Source organism: Theropithecus gelada, chromosome 4 (genome assembly GCF_003255815.1).
Source record: "Theropithecus gelada isolate Dixy chromosome 4, Tgel_1.0, whole genome shotgun sequence".
Taxonomy (NCBI): domain Eukaryota; kingdom Metazoa; phylum Chordata; class Mammalia; order Primates; family Cercopithecidae; genus Theropithecus; species Theropithecus gelada.
This window is the reverse complement of record NC_037671.1, coordinates 98,338,562-98,365,861: the sequence shown is the minus strand read 5'-3', so window position 1 is coordinate 98,365,861 and position 27,300 is coordinate 98,338,562. Positions and strand designations below refer to the sequence as shown.

The 27,300-nt window shown below is 41.8% G+C and overlaps 1 protein-coding gene across 2 annotated transcripts in view; it reads left to right on the top strand.

The window, feature by feature from the left end:
• The window catches only part of FAXC (failed axon connections homolog), a 71,688-nt gene extending 47,312 nt beyond the window's left edge, over positions 1 to 24,376 (top strand). The window contains exons 5-6 of one of the 2 annotated variants that reach the window (XM_025382850.1): positions 11,253 to 11,369; positions 21,750 to 24,376. In XM_025382850.1, the coding sequence (XP_025238635.1) occupies positions 11,253 to 11,369; positions 21,750 to 22,039 (407 nt within the window). In that variant the 3' untranslated portion in view covers positions 22,040 to 24,376. The remainder of the gene's footprint in view (positions 1 to 11,252; positions 11,370 to 21,749) is intronic. The other variant, XM_025382851.1, reaches the window with a different exon arrangement.
• The last annotated feature ends 2,924 nt before the right edge of the window (positions 24,377 to 27,300 follow it).

Sequence of the window (27,300 nt, the reverse complement as noted above, 5' to 3'; positions counted from 1 at the left end):
TAATATACTTTTTTTTCCTCATTGACCCCACTATAAGTGAACAAGATCAGGCAGTTTTGATTTTTTATGATCAAATTCTTCAAACAGAAAAGTCAAAGAGCAGTACAATGAACAACTTTATAATCACCACCTAGATTAAATAGTTAACATGTTGTTATATTTGCTTTACTTATTTTTTTTGTACAGAAGTATTTTAAAGTAAATTACAGATATCATGACATTTAACGCCTAATCACTTTTGAATGTAGCTCTGGGAAATAAGGATGTTTTCTTCTTGTAGTAGGCAGCCCCTAGAATGGATCACGGTGACCCCTGCCTCCTGCTGTGCAGCCTCTTGTGTATTTCTCTCCCTGTGAGTGTAGGCTGGACCTAGTGATTTGCTTTTATTTTTACATTTTTATTTTTTTGAGACAGAGTATCGCTCTGTCGCCCAGGCTGGAGTGCAGTGGTGTGATCTTGGCTCATTGAAACTTCTGCCTCCTGGGTTCAACTGATTCTCCTGCCTCAGCCTCCTGAGTAGCTGGGATCCCAGGCATGCGCCACCATGCCCAGCTAATTTTTGTATTTTTAGTAGAGACAGGGTTTCACCATGTTGGCCAGGCTGGTCTCGAACTCCTGACCTCAAGTGATCCGCCCGCCTCAGCCTCCCAAAGTGCTGGGATTACAGGTGTGAGCCACTGCACCTGGCTGTGATTTGTCTTTAACAAGTAGAATGTGGCAGAAGCATCGGGATGAACCAACATTCAATAACAAAATGAATGTGGCTTCTATCTTAGGCATCCTTTCTTTTTTCCTCTTGCCCTCTCACTTGTTTGCTCTGACAGAAGTCAGCTCTGAGGTGAACTGATCTATAGAGAGGTCCATCTTTGGCCACGAACCAGTGAGGACCTGAGATGTACTAACAGCCATGTGAGTGAGTTTGGAAGGAGATCCTCCCCAAGTCAACCCTTGAGATAACTGCAAAGGGCTGGCATCTTCATTGCAGCCTGTGAGACACCTTGAGCCAGAGGCACCCAGCTAAGGCTATCTGGTTTCTTGACCACAGAAACTGCAAGATAACCCTTGTCTGTTGTTCTAAGCTGCAAAATTTGGGAGTAATTTATTATGCAGACAGCAATAACTAATATACCTACATAGCCCCAATCCTATTAATCCCAGTAGGCACTTCTTTCAGCTGCTGCTGGGCTGTGCAGAGTAAAGCCAAGCTGTCAGAAGAGGTTGTCATAGCTTATCCTGCTATGGTGGGTGGCAAGTACCCAATCTCAGTTGCCTCAAGTTATTTATTTAGATAAAAAGTTTTACATCTTGTAGAAGTAGAATCTTATCTTTCAGTCTCTCCAGGGACTATTATTATTAGCCATTCTGATTTTAGCAGGAGTATTCTCATCTTGGCTGTGAAGAAACCAGGATCTATTCCAAGATTACAGATCTTGGCGCACAAGAGGTTTCTGTTTCTGGCTTCAGTGATCTTTGAGAAAGGAGTGTGCACTGGAGAAAGTTCTGTGGCCATCCTGGTTTTTATTCACTTTCTTTCCTTCTTAAAATTTTTTGATTTTTAATTTTTGTGGGTACATAGTAGGCATATATATTTATGAGGTACATGAGGTGTTTCGGTACAAGCATGCAATGCCTGTGGCCATTCTTAACCATTGAATTGTCAGGACACAGAGACAAGCACATTCAGTAGAGTAGTAACATGGTCTCCCACAGAGTAGAAGACAGAGATTCAGTCCTGCACTTGAAGAGAAGCATCACACAAGAGTTTTGACATGATGTCCAGCATGCTGATGAATGTATGGTTTGAGAAGGTTTAGGATTTCCATGTTTAAATATAAGATCGAATGCAATTTGGTTTCCTCCTAAGGGATTGTGTCTAGCGAGTTAATCTGAGCAAGGCTCACCACTCTGGGCATGTCCTAAACAGCGCTGGTGGTTAAAGATTTTTACCAGTTTTTGGTGATTATGTACTTGTTTGAAAGTGGTCAAGGATCCTGGATTCCAGCTAAGGTGAAGCCTAAATCCATAAAATGAGGAAAGGTCCTTCAGGAATGTGGAGTCTGCCTGCAGAGTTGAGCTTTTCTGGCCCCGATGGCCAAACACAAAACCTCCCACTAGAATCTACTACTATTCAGCTTTCTCAAAAGATGGGCGAGTTCCTTATAAAAGGATTTGAACTTAAATTTCAACATGACATTGTGTTCTTTCTGATGTGGTGTTTCATTAACCAGAATCTGGGGGCTACCAGATAGTCATTATTGAATAAAGAGATAGAACAGCTTGTTCCTTTGATTGCCCAGCACAGGGCAGATGAGACAGAAATGAAATTGAGGGGAAAGCCTGTCTTGGAATGCAGTTTGAATTGAGTGATATATTTTCTTTATCCTCAGAAGATGTATTTGGGGAAGTGATACTGGGGAGAGAGACTCATATAATTTTTATAGCCCTCAGATCTCACCATGTCAGCTGAATTGTGCAGTCACTCAGAAGCAACAATATTGCGGCAGCTTCAAGAAGAGAAAGAACCAGGAAAGCTGATCATCAGTGAGTTGGTAAAACTGATATCTTTGTTGGAGATGTTAGCTGTAGATCTTTAAGGCTTCCGGGAGCTGCTTAGTGATGCTAAATTATAAGTGAGCCTGAGTAGGCATTTGCCTCATCCTGAGGAATACTTTCCTAATTTAGATATGTAAAGTCTTTCCACACTGGTGCAAATCCTTCATCTAAGTTTCCTAAAATTATAAAGTATGCCCATAGATTCTCTGAGTGTCTGGAGTTCAGAAGGTGTTCAGACACATTAATAGAGGAGAAGTACAGAGGAGTATACATAACCCATTGCTTAGAGTCAGGGATTTATGCACTTCCTGCTTTCATCCATAAGGAATTGTAAGAGCTGGGACATCAGCAAAGAGACAGGGTGATGGTGGTATTGGTGGCCAGTGAGAAAGGCGTTGAGATAGTTCATATGAGCTGAAAAGAGATAAATTTTTGTGTGTTCTTTCAGGAAGTCTTATTAAAAATTACAGGAGTATCTAGTTGCTTTCTAGAATGAAATCTGAAGAGGGATTAAATTAAGGAGCTTCTTCTGGTATTTTCTCTACCCACGTTTATTTTTTCCCAGAGTGTGAGCAAATTGGCGATCGTGAGCTAATCACAATCTATACAGTGATTTTAGAGTATGCTTGTATGAAAACAAGCGCTTTTTGAAGGAAGTGGCTTCTCTTATATATTATTTCTGACAAAGTGGGGTCTGATCAGTTGTATAAGGGAACAGGAAGTAGATTTTATTTTTCCTGTAGCTTTGCCCTGTGGGACATTCACTTGCAGAAAAAAAGTTTTAAGTGTGTGCTCTTTGATGCTTGGATGGTAAGATTACTGTGACCTCCTATTTCCTTGGGAAAAGCACTCAAAATCTTTGTTTCTTAATTTTTCTTCAATTTCCAGTTAATGAAAGGTGAGAGAGGGACAATTAGAAGTATGAATAATGTCCACATTGATTTTACTATAATTGCCTGCTTATAAATCACATGAGTGCTCAGGTATAGGGAACCCTATGTAAAACACACAATTGTACTTTATCTCTTAGACTCATAGAGAAATGAGTCTTGGAAAATCTTTTGATTAGTCTCTTTAGTTTCTCCCTTGAACTTACATTTTATAGCACAGCCAGCCTTGTCTCCTTTGTCACTTATAGAATTTGGAAATTTAGCTAAATTGTGGAAGTGGAGCTGACAGTGACCAGTGGGAAGTGGGAAAAGAATTAGGGAGGAAGGAGATGAGATTCAAAAGTTCATTTCTGTAGTGTTTCTAGTGATCTGAAATAAACTTGCTGTCTACTATCTCATAATAATATATATGAAAACAGATGATCAGTATTTCCTTAGAAGTATGTTAGTGTAGACTAGGAATGGGTGTTGTGATAGAATAAATATGGCCATAATTTTTTTTATGAGTTCCAGAGGAAAGAACTGAGATGCATGGTAGAAGTTCTAAGGCTATTTTGTTTCAGTATAAGGAACCATCTAACCACAGAATAGTCTGCCCTGCCCAATAAATTATGGGAGAGAAGTTTCAGCAGGGTTGGGGTTGGGATGGTGAGTATCTGGTAGGAAAGTGTGAGAAGGGATTCCTATACTTGGAGAGAGGTTGGACTGGTTCTGTCCACATTACTTGTTTTGACTATTGGAGATGAGTATAAAACAATTTCTTATGTTAGAATAGCACCTCCTAGTTTGCAAAATGCTTTCACGTTATTATACTTTTTAATCACTATTACAGGTCTACATTCTGAGAAAGGACAGAGATCAAACATAATTAAGGCTATCATAACTTTAATTGATGTTTCCTATGTGATAGGTGCCAGATGGACAGAGAAGTAAAATAGAGGTTTACTTGCCCTCAAAGTGTTTAAAAATTATTAGGAGATAGGACCTACACGTAGGTAGGACTGAAAGATGGCTGGGTGATTTACCTAATGTGTGAGCTAGACCAGTGGTTCTCAAAGTGTGGTTCCTGGAGCAGCAGTATCGGCATTACTTGGGCTCTTGTTAGAAATGCGGTTCTTGGATCTCACTCTGTACCTACTGAATCAGAAACTCCTGGGATCAGGGACTTGAGTGAGTTTTTTAAAAAATTCTTTCAAGGCCTAGTGTGGTGGTGTATGCCTGTAATCCCAGCACTTTGGAGGCCAGGTCGGGAGGATCACTTGCACCCAGGAGTTCAAAACCAGCCTAGGGAACATAATGAGGTCTCATCTCTACTAAAAAAGGCGGGAAAGAAAAGCCTTCCAGGTGATTATACTACATGCTCAAGTTTAAGACCAATGATATACTCTAGTTTAGCCCAGTACTTCTTAAGCTTTGCTGTGCACAAGAATCACCTGAAACAGTGCTATTCAAAGTCTGGTCCAAGAACTGCAGACTCTTCTGGTGATTTTAATGCCTCTAAAGTTTGAGAAACCCTGACCTGAAAGCTTGTTAAACACAGGTTCTGTTGTCTCATTCCCAAGTATTCTGATTCAGTTGATGGGATCTGAGAATTTCTAACTAACACTCAGGTGCTGCTGGTGCTGCTAGACTACTCTCTGAGTAGCCTCACTCTAAGCAATACGTCCCTCTGGGATTTAGCAGAGGCGTGGACAATGAGAGGTTCCAGTAAACTGGGACAGTGTGGGAAGCCTTCATGCAGTGGAGGAGGTAGGACTTGGTCTGAGTCCTAAGGGAAAGGTCAGGCTTAGATAGCCAGAGTTATTTGGAGCAGGGAGGATAGGATGAGCACCTACATGTTTGGCTGAAGTAGACCATTCATAGGAGGTAGAGATCAGCTTGTCCTGCCCAGGTCTGGAGAGCGTCGCACACTGTCAGCTCTCGTGCATCCTCCCCAAGGAGGCAGCTCAGAGCCAGGCAGCAAGCAAACAGCCCAGGATTGTGAGCACTCCTCAGTTATGCTGCGTATGCCCCCCATTCCCCAATGGAACTTTCAGGTGCATGTGACTCTCTGCTTGTCCCCTCCTATTCTCTTGGTTCCTTTGCTCATCAAGTTCAGCTTGCTTCAGCTTTGCAGCTTGCTGGTTCCCTCAATTTGGCCTAAGTCTTCAGGCCTGGATTCTGGACATTCTTCTCAGACTCAATATTGCTTCCATTCTCCCTGGACAACTGTGCGTCTTTGTCCTCTATTGTTCTCCCTGCCCTGCTCATCCAGCCATCCACTCAGTTACTACTCAGTGGGGGTGAAGGACCTAGTCTATATGCTCAGTCCTCTTCCACATACTCTTGTCTTTGCTGTGTCCCTTATCTCCTGGTCAACCCTCTGTGGCTGCCCATGACAGCCACAGAAGTGGAAGACAATGTAGGAAGAGCTGGTCAGGCTTGGTGGTCAGGATAAGCAGCCTTGGGTTAATCAAGGTCGCTAAAGGCTTATAACCAACGATCCATGACATAGTCCAATCACAGTGAACTCAAGTCTGTGTAAGACAGCTAATGTCCATCAGGACCCCTTAACATTCTTGTTATTCATGGTTTAGTACTTCCACTCAGTTTTTGGTCATCCTTGGGTGTCCCAATGGTTCCTTCATCTACAATATGGCCTTTCTCACAGAGAGGAGCTGCCTAAACCACCAGGAGAGGTCATATGAAATTCTACAGATATCCAGGGCCAACTGTCATTCTCCAGCCGCACAGTAGAACCAGCCACTCCCCCTGCCACTCCCTCTGTGGGCTCTCCTTCTCCAGATCCACATGGCCCCTCCCTCTTTCTGCATAGTCACTGTCCTTGTATTTCATTCCTGGTCTCTGCTGTCTGATTGCCACGTGAAGACCAAGCCATGAGGTCTGTTGGGTCACTCTGGGCACCTGAAGTCACTTTGCTACTATCAGCATGTAGACTCACCCTCATCATCAGGAGGGCTCTGCACCCTTGGGGAGGTGTTCTGGGTGCCTAGAAGCTGGCCTCAGGTGGAGCATACTTCAGAAGGTCTGATGTACCCTCGTCCCTTCACACCCGGGGCTTTGATGTTTTCAATCTTCATTTTCCCTCACCAGTGGTTCACAGTTCACATTCCAAGCTTGGAGGCTGGCAGGGGAGTTACAGGTGCCCACACATCCCTCAGCTGCTTCCATCCATCCTGTGGAAGTCACCGGATGGTTCACCTCCCAAAAATGAAGCTCACAGTGTCTCATCACCCAAGTCTCCTCCCTCAGTGCCCTTCACAGGTGTCCTGAGTGTTCTGCTTTTGTCAAAACCCCCTGGTCATGAGACCCGGGGCCACTTTGCGAACCCCAAGAGTGCTGCAGTCTGAAGCCTTTAACTTGGCCTCTTTGTCTCTAAGCGGAGTCAAATCTCATTCGATTTCCTTAAAAAAAATTTCTTTTGCCAAGCTCCCAAAGGCCAAAGCTAGGACAATTTGAGCAACAAAATAATGAGAGTATTGGATTATAGCCTATAGAATAAAATAGATATCCATTAGTGCATACTTACATAAATAAATAATTGAATACATTAGGAAATGGGAAAGAAAGGACAGCAGAATTCTAATCAATACAAAGAATGAGAGAAATCGAAACTCACAATGAAGCAAACACCACAGTAATATTTGCTTCAGATAACATCCACCAATGGACACTAAAATTAGCAGGCCAAAGTTTGAGGAGAAACAGGATATTTATAAAGTCTCAAAGTGTCTCTGTCAAGATTATTAGTTACAAAGAAATAAATCTTAACTTTATAGTGAAAAATGTAGCAGATGGCATCTTTACCACATGGTTAAGATTAATATCATAGTCATAAGAGATGGGATATTACATGCTCCCTGATCTGATGCCCTGAGAAGGTGTATTAGTCAGGATTCTTCAGAGAAACCGATCCATTAGGATTTATTATACGAAGTTGGCTCACACAATTATGGAAGCTGACAAGTTCCAAGATCTGCAGGATGAACTGGCAAGGTGGAGACCTCAGAGGGACCAGTGTCCCAGTTTGAAGGCAGTTAGGCAGAAGGAAATCTGTCTTCCTTACTCAGGTGAGGGGTCAGGCTTTTTGTTCTATTCAGGCCTTCAACTGATTGGATGAGGCCCACCCACCTCAAGGAGGACAATCTGCTTTACTCAGTCCACTAATTCACATGCTAATCTCATCCAGAAATACCCACACAGACACACTGTGCTATGTTTACAACATTTCTGTAAATCTAAAATTATTTTAAAACAAAATTTAAAAAGGCTTTCTGCCATCAGGTACTATGAGGACTTTTGAATGATGGGATATTTTTGTATTCTTGACATTTGTAACTATCCTCTGTGTGTGTGTGTACACATATATAATTTTATATCTGCCACTCAGCCAAAAAAAACCCAAAAAAACAGATAGTAAATTCCACCTATATTTTTGCAGGCACCTTTGAAAACACCTGATTTCTATTCTCTTTTCCCTTTTGCATTCTGTATTCCTTCCTGATGAAAGCATCCTTTTGTAAACTTTCACAGCTCAACCCTCCTGCTGTTCCATGCGGTCTTTATCTCTGAGATGAAGATCAGTGTGGCACATTGTGGAGACCAAGAGCATCGGGCAGAAGTTGGGAGATGTGGTAGCATCCTCAGCCTTGTTCTTTACTCACTAACTCAGTGTTCTTCTCTTTTAACATTTTGAAGCCAGGTGGCGAATTTTGGCCAAACATTATATGCACTATTTGATGTGTGGGTTCAAATGATTTTTTAAAATGATTTTTTCTTTTTATCAAAGTCCTGTGTGTTCTATTTTTAGGTTTTCCAAATTTTTATTCATATTTATGCTTTACATTTTGCCTTTAAAGTCTTTGGATTCTACAACAGACTTCAAAATTTATGGACTTTACTCTGGCGTTTCCCTTAGAGTCCTTTTGAGTAATTCAAGAAACATTTTCTTTCTTCCTTTTTTTTTTTTGATCACGAAGTCATTGTTGCTCTTAAAACACACACACACACACACACACACACACACACACCAAAAATCCTGTTTTCTTCTCTCTGAGGCTGTGTGTAGCCCTTCTCACAATGGTCCTGAAGCCCTCTCATGGCTTCCAGTATGTGGGTAGTCTGGTGTTTGGACTTTGAATGGGTTGAGCCTGGTACAATCCCATAGGGAGGACCGTTGGGCCACCTGGCCAACACGCCCTCCTGCCCTAGCAGGATGGCAGGAGAGCTTCTGTGCAGTTTCCCTCTGCCTCCCTGCATTCACTTAATGCCAGCAGGGGTGCGGTGGAGGCATGGCGCCAGCGGGATGCAACCCCAGGAGTAACACCTTAGGAATTACTTCTTATGGTATCTGATTTTTCGTTATTATTTCTGTCCAGGTAGTACTTTCTCTGGATTTCCCCCCAGTATTTGGATAATGGTATAAGACTCAAATGATGGAGAATTTGGTTGACAATGGGAAATAACTAAGGGCTGTAACATGAATGACTTGATTGTCCTCACCAGAAAAGGCAATTTGGTTAGGTTCAGCATATTGCCCTACTATAGGGTATTCCTTGGTCTTTATGACATATATAGGAGAAATGATTTTTAAAAATCACTTCCTGCTTCATTTGGGCTGTAACAGTTGTTAACTTGTGTTCCCACCTCCAACCATTTCCCCTTCCTGTCTCTCCTGTGCATTGTCATCAGATACTCAGTTTCCTCAGCTTGTCACTCAAGAGTGGTGAAAGGGGTAGATAGTCCTAGAGTACAGCCTGTAGAACCAGGCCAGGCATATAGTAAATGTGGTATAAGGGTTTGCTAAATAAAAGCAAGAATTGACCCTTACTTTCAAAGAGCTAACAATTTAGCTGGAAAGATAAAATGCACACACACACACACACACAGACACACACAGACACACACACACGCGCGTGCGCGCGCGCACACACACACACACACTGTGTATAGAGCATTGTGGGAAAAACGTCACTCAGGAAGCCTGAGAGAGAAGAGGTAGGATATATCTGCTGTGTGCTCTGCTCAAGTCACCTCAGTTATTCTTCTCATTTTATAGTTGAGAAGGTTAATAGGCATTAAATGCCTTAAAGTCCTATAAGGCTATATGTGCAAAAGGGAGATGTAAACACAGGACTGTATGAACTGAAAGCTCCTGTTGCCACCAGAAAACTTTGAAAGCAGACTGGAGCTGGACCTTGAAGGATGGATAGAATTGATTCGAGAGAAGTGGTGAGCACATATAAGTTGTGGGGGCAGAGAAAGGGTGGGCACAGCATGAGCAAAGGTGTAACAGTTGGAGGTATAAAGTGTGCTGGGGAATGGGAGTGGCCTCCGGGTTTGCTAGGATAAGGGAGGAATGAAGGATAAAGCTGGAACCTGGGTTGGAGGCAATGTATAATGCACTTTAAGTTCTAAGTTGAGTTTGGACTTCATTTCATAACTCATTTCAAAAGCCATGGAAGGTGTTTGAAAGGGAGTGACATGATTAAAAGAGTGTCCTAGGACCAGGTGCAGTGGCTCACGCCTGTAATCCCAGCACTTTGGGAGGCTGAGGTGGGCAGATCACTTGAGGTCAGGAATTCAAGATCAGCCTGGCCAACATGGCGAAACCCTGTCTCTACTAAAAATACAAAAATTAGCCGGGCGTGGTGGCGGCTGCCTGTGATCTCAGCTACTTGGGAGACTGAGGCAGGAGACTCACTTGAACCTGGGAGGCGGAGCTTGCAGTGAGCCAAGATCGTGCCACTGCACTCCAACCTGGGCAACAGAGTGAGACTCTGTCTCAAAAAAAAAAAAAAAAAAAAAAAAAGTCTTAGGAAGTTGATAGTGTCAGATGGGATGTGGAAAGGACTGGAGAAAGGGAGGGGCTATCATGAGTGCTAATGTACGTTATGTCATTTCATCCTCACAATAGCCAAAGAAATAGACACTCTTTAGTTTCATCCCCATTTCCAGATGGGAAAACTGAGGCTGTAGAGGTTATGTGATGACCAGATTCCCACAGTGAATAACAGTGATGCCAGGATGTGAACTAGGCAGATCCATCTCCCCCAGTGCTCCTTCCATATGCAGCAGTGTCTAACAGTAGCCTGGGAGTTGACTTGGGTCAGTTTTAATAGGTTGAGTGTGATAGTCCAGTGACAAGGCCTGGATGAAGTCAGTAGTGTGAAACGGAGAGATGGGAGCAGTAGTGTGAAACATCCTTTCATGAGAGCCTGATGCCAGGGCTGAGCCTGTGACCTCATAGCTTCTCTTAATGTTTTCCGTGGAAGCTGGTCCTCAGAGGTGAGAACCTTGCCAGGACCATGTAGTGTCATGGGAAATCTCACCTCCAAACCTCTTAAGGAGCTTAGGCTTCTTGTTTTTCCTGGGGAAATGTATTTAAATTAACAATGTAAGTGCTGATGTTGGCTGTGCTTGCTTTGGGTTACTTTTGAGACGATTTAAGCAAACTTCCAGGTGTTCTTAAGCATCACAGACTTGACTTAACTAGAGTTTGAGATGAGTTCCCCAGAGGTCTGGTGGTGATCAATTCTCCCTTTTTTCCATGAATGCCCTCTCTCATCTGCTTATTTTGATATGTTCCTTGTGTTGCTATCCTATGGGTTGGTGTATCACATGATTGCTTAATTCATTTTACCTTTGTTCTATTTTTTTTTTTAAGCAAAAGGGTGTGCATGCATTTAGACTCTGCAAAGCTTTTTGGTATTCAGTATAAGAATGTGTAATAGAGTGTGCTGAATGCCATTGTGATGATGTGAGGTAGTGCGGGCCAGCCCAGTGACTTCTCTGCTTTATTTACTGCAGGTGATAAGAAGTACATCATGGGGCCCAAGCTTTCCACTCTTGACGCCACTGTCTTTGGACACTTGGCACAGGCAATGTGGACCTTACCAGGGACAAGACCTGAACGGCTGATCAAAGGCAAGCCCTACACACCTCTTCAGGTTTTGGGGCTTAATGGGGCTGGGTGGGCAGTGGGGTAGCCCAGTGGAGAATTCTAGACCAATGCTTTGGTCTTGGGTGTGCTTTATGGAGACACCAGGCTGTGGTGTGCAGGGCTAGGGCTGGTTCTCTGTACTCAGGATACTTTGGGGTGGAAGAGAGTCTGGGCTTCTCACCTGTTGTCTTGCCCAGACTATGTTCTTAGTAGTGCTGACACAGATCCTGCCATGTTTTTATGCTAGCGCTTTTCTTCCATCTGCTTACATAGTGAAATAGGGTTTGAATTCCACCTAGTGCCCTTGGTTTGCTGGTTTTCCTTAATTTCCTTTGGGCAGTAGGGGCTCCCCACTTTCTAGTATATCCAGTGCTACAGCAACCACGGTGGGGTGACGCTGATGAACTCACTGACTGTTTCAGATGTTCTGAGTCTAAACCATTCTTAGATGTTGCACATGTAACTGTAAGTACATAGGATTCTGTGCCATTTGCATTCAAGCCACTCTCTCCTTCTGTTCTAACAGAGTGGCTGTAGATCATACACTAAGAGTAGCAGAGCGGCCAGACGCAGTGGCTCATGCCTGTAGTCCCAGCACTTTGGGAGGCCAAAGCGGGCAGATCACAAGGTCAGGAGTTTGAGACCAGCCTGGCCAACATGGCAAAACCCCATCTCTACTAAAAATACAAAAATTAGCTGGGCATGGTGGCATGCACCGGTAATCCCGGCTACTCGGGAGGCTGAGGCAGGAGAATCGCTTGAACACAGGAGGCAGAGGTTGCAGTGAGCCAAGATCATGCCACTGCACTCCAGCCTGGGTGATAGAGTAAGACTCTGTCTTAAATTAAAAAATAAAACTAGTAGAGCTAAAAAGTTCAAGACTGTGGGAAAATGAAAATGTCAACAAATATTTTGTAAGTCTAGTGCTTTCCAAAGTATTATTATTCTTATTATTTTTGAGACAGAGTCATGCTGTGTCACCCAGGCTGGAGTGCAGTGGTGCAATCTTGGCTCACTGCAACCTCCGCCTCCCGAGTTCAAGAGATTCTCCTGCCTTAGCCTCCTGAGTAGCTGCGATTACAGGTGTGCACCACCATGCCCAGCTAATTTTTGTATTTTTAATAGAGATGGGGTTTTGCCATGTTGGTGAGGCTGGTCTTGAATGCCTGACCTCAAGTGATCTGCCCACCTTGGCTTCCCAAAGAGCTAGGATTACAGGCATGAGCCACCATGCCCGGTCGCCCAAAGTATTATTTATGTTAATTTTGACCAAAGAAATACAATCTTAGTACTTTTTTTGTGTGATGTGTACCTTGGATGTGAGGCCTGTCAGAATTACAAGAGACATGAGAGGGGAAGCTAAGGAGCAAGGATAAGTAGAACCCATGCTAGAGGGTGAACATATATGTGTGAGTGGGTGTGGGGTTGTAGCCAAAAGTAAAATTCATGGTGGAAATGGCATACAGAAAGACAGCTCACCTTGGATTGATGTGCAAGGGACCAGATCTTGGGGGTGTGTGTGTGTGTGTGTGTGTGTGTGTGTGTGGTGGGGTAGGGTGGTGGGATATACAGATGGTTCCTGACTTACCATTGTTTGACTTATGATTGTTGAACTTTAAGGTTGCGAAAAACAATACTTATTCGGTAGAAACCATACTTTGAATTTTGATCTCTTCCTGGGCTGTCCATATGTGTGGTGCAATACTCTTTTCTGATGCCAGGGGGTGGCATTGAGCCACACTTTCCAATCAGCCATATAATCATGAGGGTAAACAACTGATACTGTACAGTGTGCTGTGTTGCAAGATGATTTTGCCTTACTGTAGGTTAATGTAAGTGTTCTGAGCACGTTTAAGGCAAGCTAAACTAATGTATGATGTTTGGCGGGTTAGGGGTGTTAAATGCATTTTGGACTTCATATATGTATGTATATATATACACACACACATATATACATATGTACATATACGTATACATATATATGTTTTAATGGGGTCTTGCTCTGTTGCCTAGGCTAGAGTGAAGTGGCATGATTGTAGCTTACTGTAATCTCAAACTCCTGGGTTCAAGTAATCCTCCTGTCTCAGCCTACTGAGTAGCTGGTACTTCATGACTGAGACACCATGTCCAGCTAATTAAGAAAACTTTTTTTTTTTTTTAAATAAATGAGGTCTTCCTGTGTTGCCCAGGCTGGTCTTGACATCCTGGCCTCAAGTGATCCTCCTACCTCAGCCTCCCAAGTAGCTGAGATTACAGGTATGAACCACCGTGCCCAGCTGATTTATGATATTTTTAGCTTTCAATGGGTTTATAGGGATGTGTCCCCATATAAGTCGAGGAGCATCTGTATGTGGCAGCCAGGGCTTCTGGGAGAGGCTTCCCCTGCATAGTTGCGTGGGAACTGTTTGAGGCAGTACCTAAGCAAGTACCTGGGGGCCAGGGATGTGGGGATCGAAGTTCAATAATTAGGTTTGGGGAAGAGGATTGACAAGAGTTAATCAAAATGTTTATGTCCAACTGAGCAGGCTGGGTATATAGATGAGAGACCAGTAGAATAGCACATAGAATGCTCTTAATAAATGTTGGATGGATAGCTGGATGGGTGAATGGATGGATGGATAAATAGATGGACAGATGGATGGGTGAATGGATGGATGGATAGATGGATGGATGGATGGAACCAAGCAAGGCAGAATCATACAAGAAACTGAGGCAGGCAAGCAGTCTTGTGTGGGTGTCATGTAGATGGGTGGGGAGGTGGTGGAGCCTGCAGCTCTGTGTGTGTGTGTGTGTGTGTGTGTGTATGTATGTGTGTGTTGATTCATGTGCATGCCCAGGAGGTTAGACCAGGCTGACGCCAGCAGCACTCACTCTCCACATCCTCTTATTGGTGGGGACAGAGCCCCGGATACATGATCAGACTTCGTTGGAATGGGTCAGGTATTGATCTAAGGTCTTCTGGAAGTTCAGCTGAGTGGGACTAGGGATAGTATAGACTGTCATTTAATTTCCTAAATGGTCATTATGAGGATGTTCCTTGTTTTGCAATACACTGGAACTTCTCTAAACTAAATATGCTATCACATTGGTGAGGTTTGTGGCATTTAAAATATCAGTTTCTCTTTAATTTAATCCCATTTTTCCATAGTAGTCTAAAAGATGTTGATTCCTTTTAGTTCATTTAGGGCTGTGTTTTATATCCATTCTCTGTTCCTATTATTTCCTACTCTGTTCCCTCCATTCTCCTACCATACCACCCTTACACACCCACATGTACACACCCACCCACATCTACTCACATGCTCTATACACACCCCCACACACACTCACTTGTACAGTTATACCTACACTTCTACCCGAACACATCCCTACATACACACGTGTGCACATACACATACAAATGTGCACACACACAGTGTTGTGGTCATCTGTTACTTCGTCTGAAGTATTTAGAGACCCCATTATCAGTAGAACTCACAGACTCTATAGAATTTTTTCTTTCAGAAATGATGCATTTTTTGTTATGATTTAGCCCTTTTCTCTATTACTTCCTGAAAGGACTTGAGGCATTTCGTGTTCTTTTAAAAGAAATGATCAGCCTTTTGGAGGATTGATTTCGGGCCCTCATGCACATCTGGGGAGTCTGACACCATCGTCTGCAGGGGGCTTTTGGCACATGGTTGCATGTACTTTGATTCTTAAAGTAGCTTCCAGCTTTCCCTGGGTACTGGTGTAGCATGAATTATTAAAGTCCACAGGGATCTCTAAATCCCATTTTAGGCATTAGTTCCATACCCTTTCTAAATCTTTGGACGGGAGCTGATAACGTGCAGCCAAACTACTACTGCCGTAATTTGCTCTCAACCTCTTTCCCTGCCTTTGCTGTCTCTGTGGTAGAGACTTTCTCGAGAGGTAACATGAGAAGGGTTAAGTAGAAACAACAAGCAGCCTGGAGATTTTAGAACTGGGTGAAACCCAGGCATGTGAATGGCTCGGATTCAGGCAGTTTTCTGCTTTAGCTTTGGAACGACAGAAGCGCCACTGGCCTTGCCTCATTGTGAGTGTGTTTGGATGAATATTAGTTTTTTGGTCCAACGTATTATTTACAAAGCCACACAAGCTACTTCTGGAACCATGTAGAATAGTATGAAAGTTTCCTTCATTTAGATGCGCAGGAGGACAGGCTTTGAATATACATATGTATGCATTTATCTATCTAGATAGACATATAAATATGAGTAATAATTTGCTTATTGAAGAAAATTTAGAAAAGATAGAGAAGTTTTAAAAGAATAAAAAATAACTCGTGACACCATCTTTCACAGAGAACGATTGCTGATATTGTGGTATGTATCTAATCTTTTATCAAATAGAAGTATGTATATATATATTTTAAGTTGGGACCATAATGTTGATACAATTATAACCTAAAGTTTTAAAATTAACTGTATTTTGGCCATTCCCTTGTCATGAAATATTCTTCAAAATGGTATTTTTAATAGTTGCATAATATCCTATCCTGTGGCTACATGGTAATTTATGTGATTAATCTATTTCTGGACTTGTGGGTTGTTTTAAATAACTTTTACTAATATTCTATAGTGAATATTGTTATAAATATATACTCTTGCTCATCTCTGGTTATTTCCTTGGGCTAAATTTCTTGTTCGGTAATTACTGTCTCAAAGGGCATAAGCTCTTGGTCTACATGGCTAAATTGCTTTCTAGAAAGATTATACCAATTTATATTCTCATGAGCAAAGTCTGAAAGTACTTCCAATTTTTGTTCCTTGATTGGGGTTGAATATAATTTATTTTGAAATTTTTGCCATTTTATACTGAAAAAATCTCAGCTTTATTATTAGCAACATTCTTAATGTGGAGTCAGATTTGATATTTTAATCAGGGTTCTTATTAGAGAATTGCATGTGGATTGGGGCGCTCCTTAGAACCGATGTGGAGAGCTTGAGAAAGCTGAGAAAAGTGAAATTGAAGCCATAATGGGTCAAGAACTCTGCAGCGTGTCTGCCTGTCCTCCAGAGTCCTATCAAAACCACAGACCTTAATGCGATTTTCTGAATTAGGAGGAGCCCAGCCTTCTGTGCTCTAGGAAAAACCTCATTCAGCAACTTTCACCAGCAATTATTTATTGTACTTGAATGTCTTTTTTACTTAATACTTGATAGATTAAAAAGTGGAAAAAATGCTGCATCTCCTTGACCAGCATGTAAATATCTCCTCACTCCTGCACTCTTACTGTCCTCCATCTGGAGGGAAGTGTTCAGGAAGAGGTTGCTGTGAGGAGATTTGGGTTTCAGGAAAGGGCTGGATCAAATTACCTTGGCCTGCTTTTGTATTTGGAGATCTGTGAATTAATATTTTTTAGCTTCAAGGAGACAAGGCAAAGGGGATGTTTTCATTACAGTATTCAAGTATTTTAGGAATTTTTCTGAAGAGGATATATGCTCAGTGTCCTCTATGCCTGCATGACAGATGCTAAAAGGAGCAACCAAGGGTGTAGTCAGTGCCTAGCATGGATCTGCAACAGGGAGGTGCTGAGTAAATACCTGTAGAGCAAATGAGTGTGTTTGGATGTTGGCCTCGGTTTTCCAAGTTATTTGCTGGTTTGTGACCGAGGGCTGGCAGGTGCTGCTGTGAGACATTGGCAGGCTTCTCTCTCACCCGCATTCCTGCCTGGCATGATTGGCAGCTGGGAGAACTTTAGTTCTGGATTCTGGATTTGGTTGACAAAGTTTTCACCATCAAATTGTACAGAATGTTTTGATTATTAGAGAAATTAGAGGAATACAGGAATATAAAATGTGTCACTTTATTCAAAGAGCAGGGAGGGTATTTCCATTTGAGAAACCCAAGTCTTTATTCTATCTGGGATTATCTTCTGGGTAGAGGGGCATTTGGCTTTCTGATAAATATCCTCTCGAGTTGTCTGAGAATATCACTTTGTTTCTTACCAATTGATTTTATTGGATTTTTAAATATGAAAAGTAATACATGATGGTTACAGTAAGTTGAATTACAAAGGTATAGTTTAAAAAATTTATGGCCTTCTCCTCATCCATGTCCAATATTATTTCCACAGAATAACCAATATTAAGGATTTAATGTAAATCCTTTTGTGCTTTTTTTCATGTACAGATTTGCATATGCATATATGTGTTTCAGTTTATTTTCACTATTTTTAAACTAAATGGAATTATATATACACATTATCTATAACTTGTTTTTTTCACTTAACAGAATATCATATCATTTTAACAGCTCCACAATATTCTATAGCATAGATGCACCTTAATTTATTTAATCAAAACCTATTGATGGAGATTCGGGCTGTTTTCATCTTTTACTTTTCTTCTTTTTTTTGCTTAAAAAAGCTTCATTTGATATCCATGTACATATATCTTTACATACCACTGCTTTCATTATAGTTGAATAGAGTACTAAAAGTGAAATCCTGGGCCAAGAGATATGCACATTTAAATTTTTGATAGATAACATCGGATTACTTTCCAAAAAAGGTTACAGCAACGTATGCCCCTGCCAGCCATGTAGTACAATGCCTGACCCTCCACATTCTCATCAGCATTGGATGTTATCAGACTTTTTTTTTACCAGTCCAGTGGATGGTACCAGTCCAGTCCCTGCTTCAAGTGATTCTCCTGCCTCAGCCTCCTGAGTAGCTGGGACTACAGGCGCCTGCCACCACGACTGGCTAATTTTTGTATTTTTCAGTAGAGATGGAGTTTCGCCATGTTGGCCAGTCTGGTCTCGAACTCCTGGCCTCAGGTAATCCGCCCACTTTGGCCTTCCAGAGTGAGGAGATTACAGGCATGAGCCACTGCACCCAGCCTGTATAGGCATTTATATTAACACAGGCTTATCTCTGTCTCACACACACACACACACACACCCACCCCGACCACTCCACACAACCTATTTCTACTGCCAACTTTTTCTGTTCTTTTGTCCAGTAGCATGTTAAGTGGCTCAGCCGATGGAGAATCTAGCCACAGAAAGGGATAGGCAAAGCCTGAAAAAGATAAAACCCAACTGTAGATGTCCACTCTGTTTCACTCTTTATCAGGGGCAGGAATTGAGGAGTGTGTGGGCTCGCAGCTCCTGGCTCATCAAAGCAAACCCTTTCTCAACTACATGTGGGAATGATCACTTCTTTTATGGTAACTCATTGCCATTAAGGGGTGGCACCTGTCTCCTCACAAGTCTTGAGACCTCAAGAATAATTACAGAAAAATATTCCATGACAGGTAGTGCAATACTATTAATTCCCAGGCCATCCTGTCAGCTCATCAGTAGAGAGCTGAGTGGAGGTGAAGGGCATGAGGACTAAGGAGGTTAATATGAATTCAACAGGTGAGTGAAGCACTTCACATGCCTGGCACACAGTTAGGACTATATAACTATATAATTATGATTATTAATTTTTATTATTACATACTGAAGTGGTATTAATGTCACATGGTCACAGAGCAGGCAACTCTTCCGGAGAAAGGTGAAGAAACAAGCCTGTAGAAAGAAAAGCCATGAATGAAGTGGTATTCATAGATCCCGTGGATCTTGTGAATAGATTCTGATTTTCTGTAGGAAAAGCTAGTAAGGAATGGATTTGATTGAGTCAAACAGGGCTGGCCCCAGGTTCTACTGTGAAGTGACTGTATTTCATCTTTGATGTCTCTTTACCTCCCCAATTAGATATTTTATTTTCTCTTGCTGCTGCCTTTACATCTTTATTCAATTCTTGGTTCCCTGGCATTGGCAGCAATACCTGTTGAGGCGTTTCATGACTGTCCCCATGAGGGAGAAAGTAAGTGAAGGTTTTCCAGGCTGCATCTCCTCAAAAGGGGCAATGGTGTTGACTTCTGAGTTTCTGGCTCCAGAGCATGTGCACAAATATCTTTTAGAAGAGAATAGATTTTTACATAGTGGGGGTTGAGCTGTTATAATTTGAGAAGACTGGAAATGGTGACCTGGAACCAGTACGTGTCCATGGGATCCATGAAGCAGGGGGATTTGCTTTGTTTATGATTTGCAGGGGGTGTTAGCAAAACAGCAATCAAGTTTTGAAAAATTTTAACAACATGGGAAAATGTTTACAATAATGTTACAGGAGATAATATGTAATAATAATGGCAATAGGTAAATAGAAAAAATACTGAAAGAACTTACACCAAATTTTTTTTTTTTTTTTTTTTTTTTTTTTGAGAGGGAGTCTCGCTCTGTCGCCCAGGCTGGAGTGCAGTGGCCGGATTTCAACTCACTGCAAGCTCCGCCTCACGGGTTCACGCCATTCTCCTGCCTCAGCCTCCCAAGTAGCTGGGACTATAGGCGCCCGCCACCTCGCCTGGCTAGTTTTTTGTATTTTTTAGTAGAGACGGGGTTTCACCGTGTTAGCCAGGATGGTCTCGATCTCCTGACCTCGTGATCCGCCCGTCTCGGCCTCCCAAAGTGCTGGGATTACAGGCTTGAGCCACTGTGCCCGGCCACACCAAAATGTTAATTGTGATTATCTTGGATCGATGAAATCATGGGTACTTTTTGTTTTCTTCTTTATGTATTTGTACAGTTTCTGTATACAGACTAATTCTAATTTTCCAAAATGAGAATATGTTATTTTCCTTAACAGAAAAGTTAAATAGAGTAGTGACAAACTGTCATTAACAGAACCATTAATATGGAAACAACCTAAACGGCCTGTGATGGGGATTCATAAAGATAAACTGAAGCTACGGTACAGCCATACAACAGTGTGCAGTTACCACTGTGGTCAGAGTGTGAAATTCAAAGATTTTTATTGTACATTGTTAAGTGGAAAAAAGTAGGATAAGATAAAGAATAGGTAGTAAATCCTATATAGCACATGTAAATATATGTAAATGTATATGTAAGTATACATTTCTGGAAGAACATAAATGAAAATGTTATGGGGAATGGGATTATTGGTAATGCTTTTATTTTTTGCTTATCTGTTGTTTCTAATTTTCTGCACTAAAACATGGATTATTTACACTATAAATGAATGTTTATATAACTTAAATCCAAAGATACTCTTAGAGTAATAATGTCCTATAAGAGACAGTAGCAAATCATATATTTATAAGCAATGTTGCCATCTGCTGGATCAAAGGGAGAAACTCACCCTCTTTCTTTGTGTTTCATTTGGAATTAGGAAATGAAGGCCAGGTAGAGTGTCACGTTTCAGACAAATGCCTAGACAGTAATAGTGACTTAACACAAGAGTTCCTTTGATTCATGTAAAAAAGAAGTAGTCTAGTGACTGAGTGGGACCCGGATCCTGAGTACCGCTGTTCAATTTCATGTAAAAATTTTAAAATATCTTATGCTAAGTGTGTTTGCAGGCACACTTATCCATAAAGACAATTCTGAGTTATCCATTTTATGGATTTTTTTGGGGGGAAAGTGTATGTCCTAACATAACTTTTTTCAGCTACTTGGCATGGTACTCAGCCCATAGCAACATTGCAAAACTTTGTTGAGTAAACGATTACTTCTGGCTGACTTAATGCAACCAACAACAGTTGATGTATCTTCATGGAATATAAATTAATTTATGTATGAACCAATCAAAGCATTAGTTCTTTTGATATGTAAACAGAAAATAATAAAATGCTTCCTAAAGCCAAATGATGGTAGTTTATCTGCCGTTTTGGATAAACTACCCCGCCACTTCTCATCATCATCAGACTCACCTCTTCATTTCATTCTGCTCACTCACTGAATTTAACTTTTCTCACTCACCGTTTTTTATTATGTGCATAAAAACCTAAATATTTTCACAGTATCTCTATGGAAAAGTACTGTTAATGTTTACCTTCCCCACTATTCCAGTTTCCCAGAAAGCCTAGTGGCTGGATGTCATAGTTTGGGCCACTGTTGCAAAATGCTGTAAACTTGGTTTCTGGTAAACAACAGGAATGCATTTCTCACAGCTGTGGAGTCTGGGAAAGTCTGGGAAATGCAGGATCATGGTGGGAAATGCAGGATCATGACTCTGGTCCATTCAGGATCTGGCGAGGGCCTGCCTGAGTGAGGGCCCGCTTCCTGCTTCCTGGACACAGTGCTGTCTCACTGTGTCCTCACGTGGTAAAACGGGGAAGGCAGCTCTCTCAGGCCTCTGTTATGAGGGCACTAGTCCCACAAATGAGGGCTTGGCCCTCATGAACTAACCACCTCTTGAAGGCCCCACCTCCTAAGACCATCACATTGGGAGTTAGGATTTCAACATTAGAGTTTTGGGGGAACACAGACCATAGATGTGGTAGACTGCTGCCTTTGAGAACTAATCCTTGCTTTTCCTGATCACACTGCAGGTGAGCTGATCAACCTTGCCATGTACTGTGAGAGGATAAGGAGGAAATTTTGGCCAGAGTGGCACCACGATGATGACAATACCATCTATGAGTCTGAGGAGAGCAGCGAAGGCAGCAAAACCCACACCCCACTGCTGGATTTTAGCTTTTACTCAAGGACAGAGACCTTTGAAGACGAGGGAGCAGAAAACAGTTTTTCCAGAACCCCAGACACGGATTTTACCGGACACTCACTCTTTGATTCGGATGTGGACATGGATGACTATACAGACCACGAACAATGCAAGTGACGTCCAGCCTCGCTGACGCTCTTCCTTGGCACCTGCCACTCCCTGGGTCGGTCCATTTTCCCAGGTAGCAATCCATCCGAGCTGGGAGGAGATCTTCGTGCTTGGCACAGTTTTCACATGCTAACTGGACTATAGCAGCCTTATTTCTTTTTTGTACAAACAAAACACAGAACCATTCAGATGACTCCATTGAAAACAAACAGGCAAAAAATAATAATGTCAGCATGGTTCCTGAAATCCATTTTTGTTTTCATTAGAAAACTATTAATAATATTGTGTGGTAGAGCAGGTGTAAGAGCGGGTTGTCAGCTGATAGTGTTTATGATGATCCTCTTCAACCTTGAGGTCTTAGTTGTGAGATGGATTCTTGAACCTCCTTCATCCACCAGGATTTGAAGCAATGAGAGATATCATCAGAGAAAATGTAGGAGATAAATGTCTTATGGTGGCTGCTTGTACTTTATGTGTGTATATTGTATGTTGAGACATAAGTCAAATAAAATCCACAGATATTCAACGAACACCTACTATGTGCAAAGCACTGTGCTAGGTGCTAATCAGTATACGTTTTATTCTAAGCCCTGCCAGTGACTAGCTGTGTGATTTTGAGCAAATCTCTTATTAACTATTGTGTGCCTCATTTTTCCCACCTGTCAAGTGGGGATGACAATACTCTCCACCTACCTACCTCACAGGGGTGTTGTGGGGATTCATGTGGTAACATTCGTACGGCGCTTTAAACCTCTTGGAAGTGGTGCGACATAAACACAGCATTTTATTCTTTATTGCACTTCATGCATGTGAAGATTTGAGGGCAAAGGAATTCCATATCCAGGCAACCACCACCACAGTCACTTGCAAAAGCTGAACAGATGAAATACACACAAAGGTACACTTAGGACTTTGTCATCATACCTTTCTGTGATCTTGGCTGAATCAAAATCTTTTGTTGAAAGAACATTGGAAACGTTTTTACAAATTATCAACAGCTACAAACAGTCTTCAGTTCTACCATGTATTTGCAGAAAAGTGGTTCTTTCATTGCCTGAGCTCACGCTGGCATGTTCTGTGTTGATTCCAGAGTGTTACGTTGCCTACGTTTGATTTATTTGAGGAGAATAAATCTCAGGAATATGGCAGGTTTCATAGAGTTGAAGGGAAAATATTTCATTGATTTTTGTAAGCAGAAGCCTGCCCACTTGTAACATCTTTTTGAAAACAAAGCTTGCACAGATGTATTGAAAAGATGAAGTAGCAAGAGGATACTTGTATCAAAGCACTCTGTGCAGTGTTAGATTATATGCAGTTTTATTAATGCAATTTTTCTGGTGTTTTAGGCCACTGCCCAGTGAGAGGAGAACAATACTGAGAACAAGTCTTAATGTTTTTGCTGTCTCCTCCCCGTTCTCTCTCTCTTTCCCTAACGTATTCTATGAACTGTTGGCTTACCCATATTTGTGAAGGCTCCCTATTTCTAAAGATGAAGTTTCTTTTTTTTTAGGACATTTTCCAGAGACACATGGGGCAGAGATCCTGGGTGATGGCTGTTGAATTTGGGCTAGGAGAGCCAAGTTTTACAATTGCAAACAAAACTGCTTTGCTTCTGACCAACATAAGGATTGCTCATTATGGGGTTAAAGAGGCACTTCTTAAAATACAGAAACTTCTGAGTAATCCATGCACTCTACTTGAAAAAAAAAAAAACAACACCTCTGTGAATATAGCATTTGCAAAACAATCTTAAAAGACTGCTGTAGATTCACAAAGAGGTAAAGGGAGGAGAGTTTTTAAGGCTGCTTACCACTTAAGCAATTGTGTAGGGCATATGTGACTGGGAATATGCTCTGAGATACCCTAAGTTAGAAATTCTTATTCCACGGGAAACTTAGTTGTTAATATCTTATTAAAACCAGTCTTATTTAAAGGGACTGTTTGATGCCTAATAAGAATGTGGTGGAGAAGATATGAATGGATAAGCCTATTTGAGGCTCCAGCGTCATTTGGGAGGACTGTTTGCCTCCCCTCTCTCTAGCAAGTGTGTTTTAAGGCCAAATGGTGGCATTTCTATGTGACTAGGGAGACTCCTGGACTGAAAATATGAGTATAATGAACAGGTGGACTGCAGACCTGTCTCCACAAAGCATGGGTTGTCCTTTTCCCACCACATTTTAGCCGAAAAGAAATGTATTGGAATTTTTTTCTATAAACAATTTATTCTTACTGTACAGTACCAAGTGTGATGTATGTTCTCTCAAAGGATGATTAAGTTATGAGAATGTAGATTCATATATGTTTTTAATTTTGTATTACTTGGAATACAAGTATGTGGAGAACCAACTTTGAAAATGAAGTTGTAGAATAAGTCATTCCATCCAGGTACCTCTTACAGGGGCATGAATGGACATTGCTACCTGGAGTCTTGGGCAGTTGCCTGACAGCGTATGACTGGGCATCAACATTTTGTAGGTGTCAATTTGATTTAGAGCCCTAGAGTATGTTCCTGCTTTACTTTCCCAAGGTGGGTTATGCAAACAGAATAACCAAGACAAAGTCACCATGGTGTGAGTCTTTATCCGGAAGGATTTAATTTTATGTGCTTCATTCTTAAGCTACCCAGATTTGAAATGTTCTCCCATTTCATGAACAGGTGCTAATTATAAGAAAAAACAATAAGAAGTTAAGGGACATTTTGGTCATCTGGCTTCTTGTTCAAGTTCTGTGTTTCCTTTTTTGCTGGAAGATAACTTGAAGTATGTGGTCTTTAATATTAACAGATGCTTTTGGTTGGACAAAAGACCCATAGGCTTTTTGTTCCTTTTTTACCTCTCATTGTAAAAGTAAATCAAGCTCTTGTATCCACCTCTCTTTGCCCACCTGTACTCTCACTCAACAAGATTAATGAGCAGAATCATTGAGCTTTACTCTCCATCAGAACAGATATAAGGACAATCTATATTTATGCAAAGATGAACTATATTGTCAGCATTTACCAATTTGTTGTTGTTACATAATGAATTGTAGAAAGTGACACTACGAAGGCTGTGGGCTACCTGGGAGACTAATCACAGACTTGGAACAACTTGGACTTGAATCACGACTGCAGTCTACTCCTCAAGTTAGCCCTGCCCATGTATACTGAGGTATTAGAGTATATTTTTGTGAAACAGCTAAGGTTCAAGGAACAGACATACTAAGGATTTTGGCCTTGTGGGTCTTGCTTAGATTTGTTTGAGAGAAAATGTAGAGTCATAGAAATGTATAGCTGTGCTCAAAATTAGCTGTAGAAAGCACCTCATTGGCTCGGTGTCACATACATACTTATTTGAAGGGCAGGACCAAACACTGAGGTCAATATGGTTCTTTCCATTACACCACGTTGCCCTTGATGGTTTCTTTCTATTACACCACCTTGCCCTTGATGGTTCTTTCCATTATACCACCTTGGCTTTGTTGTCTTATAGAATGCATGTTACCTGAGAAGTCACCCTGTGTTCAGAGAACCAGCACGTCTCCAGCCATTCCCTGCTTGGAATCCTTCACTTTTGTTCAGCCTGGTCAAGACCAATACAAGAGACCTTTCATCAGTGCAGGGCATTGCTAGACTCTGCAGGGCATTGCTAGACTCTGAAGAATAGCAAGATAGATTCCCAAATCACCAAGACTCCTCATACTTTCTTATGTATCTTTTAAAGAACCCATGTCCATTCCCTCACTTGCTGAATATTTACAGAGCACCTACCCTGTGCCTGGCCCTAGAATCTACACTGGTTGCAGAGTGCAAATAGAACAGCACAGAACTCTGATTTCAGGGCATCCCTTTTTGCCTAGACTTCTCTAGCCTCTTTTACCTACTTGGCCACTTCCCTGTTCCATTCCACCCACTACAAATGGATTAATCTTTCTAAAAAGCTCTGGCCCTGATGGGGTGTGGCATTGCCTCAGGGTGAGGGGTACTCCTTAGGGTCTGGTGTTTTCACCTTTATTCACCTTGTCTGCATAGCTCCTCCATGAGAGCCATCCAGTGCAGCCAGGTTGATCCATTTGCCATTGCCTAAAAAAGCCTCATGTGGCCCCCCTCTGTGCCTCTGCTCATGCCAGTCCTTCTGAAATGTTCTAGTCTCTGCTCCACTGTCCCAAATCATGCCCATCTCTCAAGGTCTGACTTCGTCAGCTTCACATGAAGGCTTCCCAGCTGATTATAATCTCCTCCTTTGAAAATGAAGCACTCATCATTTTCTTCCCTGAAGGTTGCATGGGAAAGATGCTCAGAGTGGGTCACGTACCATTAAATAGTGATTTTTCACTTTTTGTGTGTCAGGAACTCCACTGATAATCTAGTGAAAGTTCTATACCCTATTCCCAGAAAAATACATATATGCAAATATATAAAATGTTACAAATAAATTCAGGAAATTTAGAGACCTTCTGAAATTATCCATGGTTTTCTCAGGGGGTTAATGGAACCCAGTTAAAAAGTCTTGTTCCCTTTGGCCGGGCGCGGTGGCTCAAGCCTGTAATCCCAGCACTTTGGGAGGCCGAGACGGGCGGATCACAAGGTCAGGAGATCGAGACCATCCTGGCTAACACGGTGAAACCCCGTCTCTACTAAAAATACAAAAAAACTAGCCGGGTGAGTTGGCGGGCGCCTGTAGTCCCAGCTACTCGGGAGGCTGAGGCAGGAGAATGGCATAAACCTGGGAGACAGAGCTTGCAGTGAGCTGAGATCCGGCCACTGTACTCCAGCCTGGGTGACAGAGCGAGACTCCGTCTCAAAAAAAAAAAAGTCTTGTTCCCAAGAGTCTTTAAATGTTATCATTGTGTTTGTTCTTGTTTTTAACACAGCCAGAGAGAAGAAAAATTGGTACAGGCTATGCAAGCAAAAGTAATCTCTATTATCCATGTTCAGTATGTCTTGAGTGACAGAAAAGAAGAAAGAAGTGCTCTTAGGTTATCTGAGAAAATTTTGTTTTGGAGGTTTGAAATTTTGAAAGTGATAGGATTTTGTTGTTGTCCTTGTCATTTATCTTTTAACTACCCCCAAAATTGATTTATCAAAATGAGTTCAGGGCCAAGTGTGCTTCATTTCAGCCCTGAAACCCACCGCTTCTGCATGGATAGGGCAACCAGCCTTGGCTGAAGGTGGGAGAGAAGAGGCTGGATTTTTCCTTACAGAAGAAAGATCTGCACAATCAGGTTTTCCTGTATTCATTCATTCATTCATTCATAGAACAATTGTTGAGTGTATTTTCAATAAAAGGTTG